Source organism: Anomaloglossus baeobatrachus, chromosome 1 (genome assembly GCF_048569485.1).
Source record: "Anomaloglossus baeobatrachus isolate aAnoBae1 chromosome 1, aAnoBae1.hap1, whole genome shotgun sequence".
Classification (NCBI taxonomy): Eukaryota; Metazoa; Chordata; class Amphibia; order Anura; family Aromobatidae; genus Anomaloglossus; species Anomaloglossus baeobatrachus.
The window spans coordinates 16,272,255-16,288,121 of NC_134353.1; the positions used below are offsets into that span (position 1 = coordinate 16,272,255).

Below are 15,867 nucleotides of genomic sequence, written 5' to 3' on the forward strand. Positions count from 1 at the left end.
CACAGGTTGCAGAAGAACTCACACACAAGCAGCAATGTCTTTCAGGTTTTTTACTCACTTTCAGGTGGTATCTGTGAGTCAACACAGGCGATGCTATGATGAACCAGGAGGAACCAGGTATCCCTTAGGCTAAGGTAGGGCTGACTGCTGACTCGCCTTCCTAGCCCTTCTTGTTTTGAGGTGACTCCTACGTGTAGTATTGTGGGGATCACCAAGGGAAGTCGTTTCTGCCATCCTCCCCTTTCTGGTCCGTTTGCCTGACATCATGGACCAAGGTAAGACGGCTCCAGGCTCTGTCCTCCTTATGGGCCCCTCGTTGCTGCTGTAGCTGCGGACTCTGTGTGGTTGGTGAGGCGCATAAAGTGTCCTCACCAACAGGTTTGGCCGGCTACCAGAATGGGCCCCTGCTCTGGGGACCTGTTTTCCCAAGCGGGCTTGGACTACCGGCAGTCGCCTTACTCGGCCACCTCTTGCTTCTGCCTAGGTGGATTTCAGGCCGCACCACTGGGTAGCCTTTCTTCCCCGCCAGCAGCCACTAACAGGTGCAGTGTCTGGCAGGGCCCTGCTCCTCTGCTCTGCCCTCACCAGACGCGGCTCCACACCTCCTGCTCCTTTGGCTGCCTCTGCACACTTCCTGTCTCCAGTCCCACTACCCACCACTAGCTGGGATGCGAGGGCCACACTACCTCCCTGGAACTGCCCAGATGTCCCCTCTAAGCTGTGTGTGTTCTTGGTTACTTCGTGTCTGTGTGTCCGCACCCTAGTCAGCCTCTGGGATTACCTGCCTTATACTGACCCAGCATGAGTGCAGTACTCAGTGGTGCCTGACTAGGTCAGGGGCGCCACACATGGACCTGCATTACTGCTAAGGAAAATCTAAGACAAATGAGATATTTAGCATATATAAATGGCCATTTGTATATCTGCCCAGTTGCCACTTCACGGCATATCTCGTAACTGGGTAGCTACACTATGCTGAAGCCTCTCTCTGGGTTAAAAACCTCTTGTGTATGGGCAAGTAGGAACCATCTATATAGGATAAGATTACCTGTGGAAAGTGGGGGAGGAGTGCACGGTCAGACGGTATGACCCTCTTAATATAGACAAAAAGACTGACGGCACTCACCAAACTAAAATGTGAACAGGTGCATAACTGAACATGTCATAAAATACAAAAAAAGACAGTTTGCACTCTGATAATGCTAAAGTATGGAATAATGCTAAAGTATGGAAACCATGAATGTGTGAACATGGACCTGCATTACTGCTACCCCCAGTTGCCACAGGTAATCTTATCCTATATAGCAGGTTCCTACTTGCCCATACACAGGAGGTTTTTAACCCAGAGAGAGGCTTCAGCATAGTGTAGGTACCGAGTTATGAGATATGCCGTGAAGGGGCAACTGGGCAGATATACAAATGGCCATTTCTATATGCTAAATATCTCATTTTTCTTAGATTTTTCTCAGCAGTCGTGCAGGTCCATGTTCGCACATTCATGGTTTCCATACTTTAGCATTATCAGAGCGCAAACTGTCTTTTTTTGTAGTAAACACGTATTATTGGCAGTTCTAAAAAAATTTTTAGTGCGGAATCTACACACTGTATGTTGGCAATTTAAATTGTCTTTACAAAAATTTAAAATTGAAAACCTGGGTATAGCTAAGTATTATCGGTGGTCCTAATAAAGTGTTTAGTACCGTATCTAAAAAGTGTTTATTGCCACTTTTCTGGGTCTGCTGTAAATTACGCACTGAAATCAATGTATAGGCATTGTTAGTGGTGTCTGCTGAAAAAATGCCATTGAACAAGGTAAAACGGTGTTCTTCTAACGTTTCCGTGTCTGTTCAAAATTAGTGAAATACTATTGTAGATAACAAAGGTCAGCCTTGGTTAACACGAATATAATGGGTGAGACAAATTTGTAAGGTGGTCCTTCTAAGTGATAGAATGTACCACCACCCACTATTCGTATATATCTACTGGATTAACTGATCCATAATAGACAGAAAGACCAATTCACAAAAGGATCAGAAATAAGAAATAAAACAAATAATCTTTGTTTCAATTCATCAAAATTGCAGATGAGGTGTAATAACGAAAAAGGTACACTAGGTGGCATACCAGAGCAGCAGAAAGTAATATGAGTGCCAATTACAGGGAATACTTAATGTAAACAGCCACTAAGCAAGAGTATGAATCACACACAGGTATGTCAGGGCATAATAGCAAAGGAACACTGTGATAAGAGGTGAAACGCTAGGGCAAACAGTATTCAAACCGAACGGCACATACTTACTGCTGGAATGGCGCCAGGTCCCATCCAACGCACGTTTCAGCGATAGGCTTCATCAGGGGGGGCGTCTTTTTTTTTAAAAAACTATTGTCGGTAGTGTTTTTTTTTTAAAGCCATCACAATATTGGTGTAGTGTACCACGGGGGCCTTAGGGTACTCGTCACTGGGCCAGTGATTTCTTGGGGTAGCTGTGACTGGCCTGACCCGGTTCCGTGACCCCATTGGCTACATGAAAAACACAAAAACAGCCAACAGACAAGTGTCCAATACAGATGGAAGGAGGGTGACGGGTCCCTGTGAAGTGTGTCACCGATTGCAGCGGTGACTGGGGTCTCAGCCTCCTCCGCTGCTGACCCTTCCTGCGACTAGTCCTCTCCCAGGGGCAGTACTGGATGGGGAATGGGGATGGTTCACAGCGCCACCCGCGGTATGCGGCCAGGAACTAGCCGCTGCTGCACAGTCTCTCTCCGGGGCTTGTATTATGTGCAGCCGGGATGGTATCGCTCCCCACGGGCAGAGTGGGGTTCCCCGGGAGGTTGGTGAGAATGGGGGCAGCAGTCCACGGGATCGCTGAAGCGCAGGGCGGCGGCAATACTCACAGAGTCACCGAGTGCGGGTTCCAGTCACGTTATTCACTGGTTCAGTTGGTATCGCACCCTGGGTGTTGGTCCTCGCCATCAGAGACTCTGGCCGCTTCATGGGCAGGATAGAGGCTGGATCCGGTTTCAAAATCTGTGACTTTTCTCCTCCATGCACAACTCTGTACTCTCCCCCGGTCCTGGCCCGAATGGCCAGCAGCCTTAGCCTCTTATGGGTCGGACTCCTATCCCTTTCCCAGGCTCCCTTTCTGCTGTTGCGCCACGGCCACCGTGACTAGAGATCTGTACCTCTCTCTTGTGCTCAGTCCCATTCTTTGGAGACTACTCTCTTCTGGTCCATGATTACAGGTACTGGGTCCCGTCTCTATAGATGTTACTGGCCTTCAGCTTGGTGGTGCTGTCTGCTCGGTGTTACATCCAGACAGCTCTGCTCTGCCTCCCTGAAGGCCTGATAGCTTCCCTTCAGGGAGCTGCACACGTTTGCTCTGTCTCGTTTCCAAGCTGTTCTGCCTGGCTAAAAGTGAAATTGTCTCTTTTCTACTCCTGACTGCTCAACCCCACCACTTTCCCAAGTTACTATGGCAACCTGGGCCGGCTAGAAGCTGAATGAGTCAATTCCTGACTGTGTTTGTAGAAACATTGTTAACCCTTTCCTAGTGACTGCTTCTCTCTGCTGTATGTGTTGTGTGTAAAACTTACCAGATTAACAGCTTCACCTGCCCAGGGAAGGATATAATGATATATCCCTGTAGCGACTAGTCTCAGGGGCGCTACATTGGCAATTCAGTCAGGAATCTTTTGAGTCACTTGTCTGACAGAAATGGAAGTAGGGTTGAGAAACATCTGTTTGAAAGAGGAAGGATACATATACCATGAATGGAAAATCCCAACGAGGTGCTCATGAAAGGGGGAACAGGCGGGGTGTTGCAGGTGTACGTGTGAAAAGTCCTGTTAATCAAAGGTCTAGTGAGCAAACATCGGCTCAGCCTGTTCCAACAGAAATGAGAACAATTTACATTACTGGACAGCCTACAACACTAGATTTGTAGTAGTAACACCGGCTCATCAACATCTAGCGGTAGAGTTGGTTTCAAGCGCTGTATCAAACAGTCTCTCCTCCTCCTCCACATCACACACTGTTCATTCCACAGAGGTGCTGCCCAATTACACTTGTTTGTGCCTGCATCACAAATCTCTAACTGGCAAACTGACTGTGGGGAACCACACATGGATGAGTCAAGAGCGGTTCACACATTCTATCGCATGTGCATTTGTGATGCCCTGGGCAAGCCAGGGGTCACAGGTCATCACACCACCACACCCTACACCCCAGTTAGGAACACCCAAGCTAACCAAAATCCTTGTTGCCTTCCTCCAGGAGCTGGTGTCCACACCAGGGGGTGGGCCAGGCGGTTGGCTCCACCCACCGAGGAGTTCACAGCCCTGGAGGCGGGAAAACCAGGCAGTAAGCTCAGGGAAGAGCTAGAGTGAGGAGTAAACAAGCAGATAGAGTTTAGTTTAGGAAGTGAAAGTAGAAGGAAGTGAAGTGGTAGAGGAGCTTAGGAGAGAAGCTGAAGTAAAGTGAAAAAGAAACAGTTTGTAAAGCCTGAAGTTAGTCCAGGTGTGTGCCCCGGGCTGAGAGACAGCAAGGTCAGCAGACGGCGGTGATTGTCCGCAGGGGTGACTGCTCGGAGGTTGCTGGAAGGACAGCGAACGGGTGGTGGCCCGGCGGTCTGGAGCAGTATACGAAGAACAGTCAGCACCAGGGCAGGGGCCTTTCGGATCCCAGCAAGGCTAGGAGTCGCCATAATTTGCCAAATCCGTCAGTGAAGGGGACGGCTGTCTCCAAACAACCAAGTCCCGATTGAAGGCAACAGTCCAACCGTTACAGAGAGACACCGCCACCGCCAGGGCACCAGTTTCTCAGGGCCAGCGCCTGCGGGCAAAGTAGGGCTCCTCCGGCCCAGATCCAAGCCGGGGAGCGGGTTACCGGTGGGAACCCATCGCAACCATCATCAACTTAGGTGCAGGACAGACGGACCGTCACCGTCACCTACTGGGGAAAGCAAGTGCAGCCGTCTGTGGGAACCGTCTTTCCAGCCATGTGTTTTACCGAGAACTGTGTCATCGTCTCAGGCTGAGTGAGTACCACAGTGCCGCAAGGCACAGCGCTGCCCCCGCGTCCCTGCGTCCACCAAGCCCTGCATCTCCCACCTCATCACTGGGCCCTGGGATCACCAACCCCTACCCACGGAGGGGCAACACAACAACTAGCTGCTTGATATCATCATTCCCGGGATCCTCATACAGAGCAGCGGTGGTGCCAACAAATCACCACAACCGTGGGTGGCGTCACGGACAATAAACTATATCCCAAAACCCAATCCCCTTTCACTCACGGGCGAGGAGCGCCGCTAGAGTCCCCAGGATCCGGCCCATCGCTCGAGCCACCGAGCAGCAGCAGGCCGCAGCAGCCGCGGCAGCCGGACCCGAGCAGTGGGAGAGCGTGGCGTCCCCTCCTCCGCCCGCGACACATTTTCACAGGTTTGCTCCAAAGATTTCCCGACTGTAGAGGAAGACATCTGCACCGATGCCCAAAATAATTGTGAGTTAGCTCCTGGCCCGGAAAAAGTACTGTTCCTCATCAGGATCCCGACCATCATCAACTGAGAACCCCCGGGGTGGATGTGAGAATGAGATTCAGATACTTGAGATGCATGCATACTGTTCTGTGAAGTCAGGTCAGGAAGAGGAGGAGGGCAACATCATAACGAAGTTGGAGATCCCACTCATTTACAATCCAAAGACTCGCCGCCGAGTAGCTCAGCAGGTGAGGAGGGGGAAGAGGGAGGCAAAAATGTTACGGTGGCGATTCCCGCACAAATACATAGTGATGCAATCATGAGAAGCACTATATTCTCATCCATAACTCTGGCTATGGCCAGCAGCAGTTGCGAGTCTGCATTTCACAGGAAGATTTGCCTTGCCTAGGCCATTTTTCAGACAGCAAAAGATTACCCCACTTCCGTTATCTACTAGCGTTGTAAACAACGACTGAGTAGAGGCACAAATTATAATAATTTGACTACTACATGCATGACCATGCACATGGTGAACCAATATGTGTTACTGTGGGAATCTCACTGCAATAAAATGCAGACTATGGGGACTACCCAACCACTGGCCACAATATCAACATCGTCTCCTGCTTCTTCCTCCTCCAGTGGCACCATCGAAAATATTCGAACACAGGTTTCCGACCTCAGTAACGCCTTTTGTTTCCCCGCTAAAGTCAGGGTAAATGAGGGACTGTCAGGTGTTATGAAAGTGACCATGGCTGATTTTTAGATCTATGTGACATTGAGCACACCACATGGTTCTCAAACTAGCATTTAATCTGTCCCTACACCTCCCACACAGTCCACCGGTCGGTCGTGCACACCCTCTCTCAGCACAGTAGCCAGGGTTCAGTCACACAGTTTTGGTTCGGTAAGAGACCATTTTCTCCCACACATGAGAAAGCAAAGTGCTTGAACTTTATCATATCGAAACTGTTTTACATGGAAATGCTGCCTTTCCGGCTGGTGGATACAGACAGTTTCTGAAACCTCATGGCCGTTGCAGTTCCCCAGTACCAGTTTCTGTTATGGTCAGGAGACCACTGACATTGCTGTAAATATCCTATTCAACGGTAAACTCTTTCCCTCTCCAGGGATAGAGGCAACCCAAGAACTATGAACTACTACCCCAAGAGTCCAGGAGGAATAAACCTGGTAAACCCCAAAAATAGGACACAAGAGTGGTTGGAAACTAACAGGCTGCAACCCCCTGACTATATATTAACAACTGGAAATAGCGGTGGAGCATGCCTACTCCACGTAAACACATTGTCACTGCCTAAGAAACTAACTAGCCTCAAAGAAGAAGAAAGAAATCCTAACTTGCCTCAGAGCAGCCCCAAAGGGATAGTTAAAGCCCCCAACATATGATAATTACAATAGGTGAGGGCAGAGCTGGCCATGCAATAGTATAGTGGGGTGAGGGGATTGGGTGAAGATACAGTAGATGAGGGTGGAGATTGTCGTGCGACACTATAGCGGACTGAGGTTTACTGCAGATTGTAGGCTTGTTGGAAGATATGGGTCTTCAGGTTCCTTTTGAAGGATTGCATGGTAAGTGAGAGTCTGATAAGTTGCGGCATAGAGTTTGAGAGTATGGGGGAGGTGCGGGAGAAATCTTGGATGCGATTATGGTAGGAGGAGATTAGAGCGGGGAGAGAAGGAGATCTTGTGAGGATCGGAGGTTGCGTGCAGGTAGGTACCGGGAGACTAGGTCATAGATGTATGGAGTGGACAGGTTGCAAATGGCTTTGTATGTCATGGTTAGTGTTTTGAAATGGAGTCTTAGGGAAATGGGAAGCCAGTGAAGGAATCATGAGAGAGGAGAGGTCAGGAATATTGAGGGAACAGATGGATTAGTCGGGCAGCTGAGTTTATGATCAATCAACTGTTATCACCTCCAACAGTGTGCAAGTCAGAACAGTACAAACAATTTAGCGTCTGTGGACGGGTAATGCAGACATATGAGCGGATCTGCCGCCCCTGGCAGTTATGCTGTTCAATGATAGCAGCTGCCCGGTAGGGTTATTGGAGCCTCATTGATCTAATACCGATGAGCTAGCCTAAAGCAGGTTTTATACGTTGCGACATCGCTTGCCGATGCTAGCGATGCCGAGCGCGATAGCACCCGCCCCCGTCGTACGGCCGATATGTGGTGATCGCTGCCGTAGCGAACATTATCGCTACGGCAGCGTCACACGCACTTACCTGCCCTGCGACATCGCTGTGACCAGCGATCTGCCTCCTTTCTAAGAGGGCGGTTAGTTCAGTGTCACAGCGACGTCACAGCAGCGTCACTGAACCGCTGCTTAATAGAAAAGGAGGGGCGGAGATGAGCGGCCGGAACATGCTGCCCACCTCCTTCCTCCCTCCTTTTCCACTGGAGGCAGGTAAGGAGATGTTTGTCGCTCCTGCGGTGTCATACACAGCGATGTGTGCTGCCGCAGGAACGACAAACAACATCGTACCTGTCGCTGCAGCGATATTATGGAAATGAGCGATGTGACAACGAGCAACGAATTTTGACGTTTTTGTGCTCGTTGATCGTCGCTCATTTGCGTTACACGCTACAATGTTGGTAACGGTGCCGGATGTGCGTCACTAACGATGTGACCCCAACAATATCTCATTGCCGATGTCGCAATGTGTAAAGCCCGCTTAAGAATAGGTCATCAATAAAAGTAGTCGAGAACCCTGTAATAATGTGACTCCTTATGATTCCAGTGATGCAATTTGCAGGGAATTTTGCAATTTTTGCATTTTAATTTTTTTACATTGTCTGTATTTTTCTTTTTCTAATAATGTGATATTTTGTTGTTTGTTTTTTATGTAATTGGACAATTGTAATGTGATAAGATCATATTTGTTGCTTGTTGTTTCTCCTCCCCTTCCCTTTATACAGTGCCTTGCGAAAGTATTCGGCCCTCTTGAATTTTTCAACCTTTTCCCATATTTCAGGCTTCAAACATAAAGATAAAGAATTGTAATGTTCTGGTGAAGAATCAACAACAAGTGGACACAATGAAGGAAATGTATTGCTTATTAATACTTTGTAGCGCCCCCTTTTGCTGCGATTACAGCTGCAGTCTCTTGGGGGATGTGTCTATCAGTTTTGCACATGGAGAGGTGAAATTCTCGCCCATTCTTCCTTTGTAAACAGCTGGAGCTGAGTGAGGTTAGATGGAGGCATTTGTGAACAGCAGTTTTCAGCTCTTACCACAGATTCTCGATTGGGTTCAGGTCTGGACTGTGACTTGGCCATTCTAACACCTGGATACGGTTATTTGTGAACCATTCCATTGTAGATATTGCTTTATGTTTGGGATCATTGTCTTGTTGGAAGACAAATCTCCATCCCAGTCTCAGGTCTTTTGCAGACTCCAACAGGTTTTCTTGAAGAATGGTCCTGTCTTTGACTCCATCCCTCTTCCCATCAATTTTAGCCATCTTCCCTGTCCCTGCTGAAGAAAACAGGCCCAAATCATGATGCTGCCACCACCATGTTTGACAGTGGGGATGGTGTTCAGGGTGATGAGCTGTGTTGCTTTTACACCAAACATATCATTTGGCATTGTGCCCAAAAAGTTCAATTTTGGTTTCATCTGACCAGAGCACCTTCCTCCACATGTTTGGTGTCTCCAGGTGGCTTGTGGCAAACTTTAAACAACACTTTTTATGGATATCTTTGAGAAATGGCTTTCTTCTTGCCACTCTTCCATAAAGGCCAGATTTGTGCAGTGTAGACTGATTGTTGTGCTATGGACAGACTCTCCCCCCTCAGCTGTAGATCTCTGCAGATCATCCAGAGGGATCATGGGCCTCTTGGCTGCATCTCTGATCAGTCTTCTCCTTGTGTGAGATGATAGTTTGGATGGACGGCCGGGTCTTGGTAGATTTGCAGGGGTATGATGCTCCTTCCATTTCAATATGATCGCTTGCACAGGGCTTCTTGGGATGTGTAAAGTTGTGGAAATCTTTTTGTAACCAAATCCAGCTTTAATCTTCTCCACAACAGTATCACGGACCTGCCTGTTGTGTTCCTTGGTCTTCATGATGTTCTCTGCGCTTTACACAGAACGCTGAGACTATCACAGAGCAGGTGCATGTATATGGAGACTTAATTACACACAGGGGCTTATATTTATCATCATCAGTCATTTAGGACAACATTGAATCAGTCAGAGATCCTCAATCAACTTCTGGAGTGAGTTTGCTGCTCTGAAATTAAAGGGGATGAATAATATTGCACGCCCCAATTTTCAGTTATTTATTTTATTTTAAAAAAGTTTAAAATAAGCAATAAATTTCACAATTGTGTCCACTTGTTGTTGATTCTTCACCATAACATTAACATTTGTATTTTTATGTTTGAAGCCTGAAATGTGGGAAAAGGTTGAGAAATTGAAGGGAGCCAAATACTTTTGCAAGGCACTGTATATACGTCATGGCAGCTGTGCTTTTTTTGGTGTGCATCAGAGTGATTCCTTTCCTAAAGAAGGGGGCTCAGACTCCAGAAATGCGTAGAAATAAAGTCACTCCTTTTATTATACAAAAAAACCCTTTTTTGCATTTTTCCTGTTACGGGCAGAGCAGTAATACCTCCTTCTGCCCTCCAGTCTACATTTGATATCTCCGTGGACTGCTGCAGCCTGGTTCATTGAGTTTGCTTTGATCGTTGTGACTCTCTCACAGCCTTAGCAGGTGAGCGTGCTTAGCTTTTTTCTACCCTGGTTTTACTGAAGGATAGGACCCTATTGCGCCTTTTGTTTTCCAGTTTTTTCCTCTTCAGAATTCTGTTTGGATCCAGAATCTTTCTATTTCTAGTGTTTGTTGAGAATTATGCTTTTTACATTTGCTTTCTTCTTAGCTGTCCCAAGTCCTGAAAAATCTAAACTTATCACTTATTTTATCTTTTTACTTTCTAGATTCTCTGTTACTGGCCATCGAAAGCAATGGTACTATTAGACTTGCTGTGTCACCAAAACCATACCTAGAAAGGTATCATGAAAGAGCTAATAATGTAGGAAAACTGGAGAATGCCAGCCATGTGATCTGCAGTCCAGCAGGAGAACTCTTCTGCGTCCGTGGTAAAGACCTCTACAGGGGGCCAATGCCCTCAAAGCAAGGTGTTGATTGGTTTTCTATGGCCAGAAGAGTTGGAAAAAATGAATGGTATCAATGGAAAATTCTTTTCTTTCATCCAAATGGAGAATTGTACGGCGTAACCCATGCTGGAAAGTTCCACAAAGGTCCACAGCCGGACAATGAAAATTTACCCTGGATGTATGAACAATCCACAGAGATTGGGGGAAAGGACTGGAATCAATGTGCAGCCTTATTCTTTCATCCAAATGGTGATCTGTACACAGTGACCTCAGAAGACATATTTAAAGGAGCAAAACCACCAACTTCACAAAATTTTTGGGATTGGAATGAGACAGCCAAGGTATTTGGAAGACGTTGGTGGCTAGATCTGACCCACTTCATGGGAATTTCTACCAAAGAGAAACTGTGGTGCGTAAACAAATGGAGTGGAGAAATGTACAAAGGAACCATACCAGAAAAAGGAAATTACGTAGAACTTGCTGAGTATATGGGAAATCAATATAATGTTTTTCGTTTTCTCGCTTTGGCAAAAGACAAGACAATCAGAAACATTGTTAACTTTAAGTTCCTACCTGAACTCGCAGACCGAATTTCATCGAGTGTAGAAGTGATAGAGGAGAGAGTCTACGATAACAGGAAGAGCGGCACAAATCTGAACCATAAATTTGGGTGAGTATGTCCACATCTCCATATCACTTTGCAGTCACCAGTGATGTTTCTGTAGCACCCACGGGGCAAGGCGTTAACCTTTACTCTTCGCAGGCCAGTGATGTTGGGTCTGGGATGTTATGGGTGGCCCTGCCCGGCTTTGTGTCCCTGAGGCATACAATAAAAAAAGGGGAGATGAAGGATGATGGAATGGTATTTTTTCTCATGGATCCAGCTGTGGTACGTGGCCAGGGATTAGCTGCCGCTGGGGTGATGTCCTCCGGGGATGATGGTGTTGCAGCAAGGATGGTTCTGCTCTCCATAGGTGGAGCGGGCCATGGGGAGGATGATGAGGGTTGTGGTGGTGGTCGTTGGCGCCAAAGCGCGGGGTGACGGTGCCAGCAATAAGAGGCTGAATCAGCTGCTGCGGTTCCAGGTCTTTTTACTCATAGTTCAAGTGCTGCCTCAGGGTACCGGTCTCTGCCATGATAGGCCCCAGCCGATCCTGGATAAGTTGGAGATATACACTGGTATTTGGAAATTTCCTTTCCTAAGTGTTGCCCCTGTGGAAGTCAGGAACCCGGGCTGAGCTTCTCGCTCCAAGCCACAAGCCCTATTAAGAAGAAAGAAGGAAGATGGTGGTGTCTTGTTGCCAGAACTGTAGTCCCGGCTAGACTGAAGTTTGTGTAAGAACTGCTCCTACTTCTACGACAAGTGGTGCCCGCCCTCCAGGTGGTTGGTCTAGCGACCGGGAAAGTCCCATGCATTGGGATTGCCACCCCCTGTCTATCCTAGTCCAATTCCTGGTGAGAAGGCACCTAAGCTATTTGTAAGGTGAAATGTGGAAACATTGTGATTAACCTCCCCTTACCCGAGATGAATACTGCACCTTAAGTGAGGTGCACTACCCTGTAGTGACTGAAGCCTCAGGGGTGACACATTCCCCCACGGCAAATGGCAGCACTCCCGGGCTGCAACCAAAGCAAAGTTAGTACACCGCAATTTTTTTGTATGCATATAAACAAGTTAATAATTTTCCCTTTATGGGAGGCACCAGTACTTCAAACATTTCAAACATCAGAGTAATCAATTTTAAAATATAACAACAATTCTTGGCATAAGGAAACATTTACTCCCTCTTGACTGCTGGTGGTACCAGAGGGCCGACCCCAGCCCCCTGGTTCTGGATACTCATGAGACATCCTTTGGCAAAATGTCCAGCTTTCTTACAGCAGCAACAAATTAGTATTAGGATGTCCATGGTGTCAGGAGCAGGTTTCTCCTCAGTGGCAGCTCCTGAGCCAGAATCCGGCATAGCCCTCCACAGAGGCTAGATCATGATTACCTTAGGCTTTCCTCCATCCTGGGATTCAAACTGCCAGCACAGGACCCCAGGTGACAACAGAAGAGTCTCAGTCATGGAATAGGGCCTAAGAACATCATGGGGTTTAGGCACAGCACCCAGTCCCTCTTCACCAATGCTCGTCGAGGCAGGTAACCCAGAATTATGTGGCACCCATGCCGCCACTGGAATGCGGGGCATGGAGTCCGGTTGCACAGGTGTCAAGGTTGCAAGGACTGGAACAACCTGGTTCCCTGCAGTAATCGCCTGATCATTTCCTTATGCCTCCATCAGGCAATAAGAGGCTGAGTCAGCTGCTGTGGTTCCAGGTCTTTAACTGACAATTCAAGTGCTGCCTCAGGGTACTGGTCTCTGTCGTGATGGGCCCCAGCCAATCCCGGATAAGTTGGAGATAGCCACCGGTAGTGTTTAAAAGTGGAAAATATCAAACCTTGTATATCTTTTTTCATATAAAGTTAATATTTTATTTAAAAAAACATTAATACTTTTACATTTTTCAATTATTGAAAACAGAACTTTTTGATGGCACATTTCTTTTAAACACTACAGGTTTTCTAATATGCAAAGCATTTAAAAGATATGACCTTTTTTGGGGGCCGCTTTTGCTGGGAAGCCACTCAATAGTATCTACTACAATTTAAATAAAAAGCAGAGGCTAAAAGATGTCAGCAAACTCAACTGAAAAGAAGTAAAAAGCTGCTTCAGGACAAAAAAAGACATCAATGGTCTTCAATTGTTGTCAGTCTGAAAAAGTTCTGGGATTTGCAGTGTGAAGCCCCACAGGTGTTGTGTCGGTGTCGGTGCATTACCTTCAGGGACTCCACGTTGCTGGATCTCCGTCACTGGTAGGAAATCTTCTTGTTTGATCGTGACGCCACTCTCAGTATTGCGGTCAGTGGGGACCGCCACTGCAGGTTAGGGGACGCCTGGGGCTGATGGTGGGTGCAGTCGGATGTAGTAGCCTCCTGAGAGTGAGGCAAGCCCCAGGGCCCGGTGTAGGTTTGTAGTACTACAAGTCGCAGAATGACCACACAGGCAGAGTGTCTTTCAGGGTTTTTACTCACATTTGATGGCAGGGTGAGTAACCCGGGCGTAGCTGGGACGAACCAGGTGGAACCAGGTATCCTTTAGGCTGACTTTATGAGGGTGACTACTGACTCGCCTTCCTTAGCCCTTGGTGGTTTGGGGTAACCCCGACTTTGAGTCCCTATGGGGGTCACCCAGGGAAGATGCTCCAAGCCTCTCTCCCCTTCTTGTTTCGCCGTGTGCTTGTTCCCCGGACCAGGCCACTCCAGCCTCTTGCCTCCTATGACCTATGGGCCCTAACTTGCGGTTACGTGGCTGCGGCTTTTGTAGTGTTGTGGTGTGGGCTTTAAGGGCCCCACACCGGCAGGTTTAGCAGAAGAAAGTTGAATCTATCCCCGCTTCGGGATCTGCCGCCCGGTTGGGCCTGGTGCTCTCTAGCAGTCTCCTTACTTCCCACTCCGTTGCACTCCCTAGCTGAAGCTGGCTTTCAGGCAGCACTCCTAGTTGACCGTTCTCCCCCGTCTGTAGCCACTGCGCGGACGCTGTCAGATTGCACAGCTCCAGGGATCTGCTCCTCACTTGAGCTCCCTGGACTCTACACTGAACTGGCTCACTGCTCCTCCTCTCCTGTTCTTGCCTACGCCACCTAGCAACCAGACTCTCCACCACACCCCTTGAGAGGAGATGGAGGCTCTACCCCCTCCACTATTCCAGTGAAGGTGAAGGCTTGCCCCCTCCTGGGATCCCCAGGGGTCCTCTCATGGGTACATGTGTGAGACCTGGTCACTATGCGCCTGTGTTCCACACCCCAGTCAGCCTTCTGGATTACCTGTATTGTACTGTCCCCAGCATGGGTGCAGTACTCAGTGGTGCCTGACCAGGTCAGGGGCGCCACATTCCCCCTTAGTTATCACCAGCACGTCCTCGGGCTGCAAGACAACATTTTAAAATGCATAAAACATTAAAACATGTAAAACTTTTAAAAGCACCAGGTATCAGACATCACCACCCTCCACCCACAAGTCCGTTAACCCACCCAAAACCCTCTCAGGAGGCAGGTCACCGGTCCTGTTGGTAACCAGGTCTGGGCCATCCGTTTCTCCAGACCTTTCCTCCAATCTTCCTCTCCCGTTGGCCGCGACTTCAGCCACTTCTGGCAGGATGTAGAGGCGGCTTTCCTGGGCTGGTGGTTTCAGGGTATACCTGGCCTGGTGGATCCGCGCCTTCAACCTCTTCTGGCAGGATGCAGAGGCGGCCTCCACAGTTGGTGCTGACCAGGTACCCTCTTTGTGGTGGTGAGCCAAGGCCCCATAAACAGGCGTGCTCTCTGGTCGCAGGTGAGCCAAGGCCCTTTTCTACGGACGGGCCCCCCTGGTTGCAGACGAGCCAAGCCCCTAAACAGGCTGGCCCTGGTGGTGGTGCCACTGGTGTAACTATTTACACTGCGAGAGTTTGTGGCTATAGCAAGTTCATAGCCTTAAGGTTTATGGGTTTTCTCACATCAGTTTATGTGGGCACATTCTTGAACTTTAAAACGTTGCAAACAAAACTTTCAAAACTTTAACTTCTGTACTTCTTTTCTGTACTTTACTTTACTCCTCTTTTTCACTAGGGCGAGGGCACGTTGGGCACTGGCACCTGTGACTTTCCTGCTCTTTGTCTCTGTCTTCATCTGTGGTTGCCTCATCTATAGGTTCTGTGTCTTTCCTTTCTTGGTCTGCATCTGATTCCTTTTCTGTATCTGTTTCTTTATCTCTGTCTTTTCTTTCTTGTCTTTCTTGTCTTTCTTGTCTTTCTTGTCTTTCTTGTCTTTCTTGTCTTTCTTGTCTTTCTTGTTGCAGGGGATGGCTGTAAGGTTTGTTGGGACATAGCGTTACGCCCAGGGCATACAATCCTCTTTCGCCTTGATGCAGGGTGAACTGAACGGAATCTCCCATCTTTAGATTTCTGCAAGGGTGTCCTCTTGGCAGATGAGCGTTCACATCTCTGCGGTTTACAAATATCCCCTCCTTGATGCCATGGGCTACAATGAATCCATAACCACTTCTCAGATTGAAATCTTCCACTACGCCATAACACAGGGGTCCTCTGGCCTGGGCTTTGGACCTTCTTAGGCACCTTTTCTCCTCCAGGTCTCTGACCGTGACTTCTCTCTGCTCTGGGGATTGTGGTGCTGGAGCAACCTGTGTTCTGCTGCGCCGTGTCTTGCGG

General features: G+C 48.2%; 1 protein-coding gene across 1 annotated transcript in view; it reads left to right on the forward strand.

The window, feature by feature from the left end:
• The first annotated feature begins 265 nt into the window (after positions 1-265).
• The window catches only part of LOC142278332 (uncharacterized), a 48,048-nt gene continuing 32,446 nt past the window's right edge, over positions 266-15,867 (forward strand). Inside the window, exons 1-2 of the mRNA XM_075333128.1 lie at positions 266-275; positions 10,439-11,288. Coding sequence (XP_075189243.1) covers positions 266-275; positions 10,439-11,288 — 860 coding nt within the window. The remainder of the gene's footprint in view (positions 276-10,438; positions 11,289-15,867) is intronic.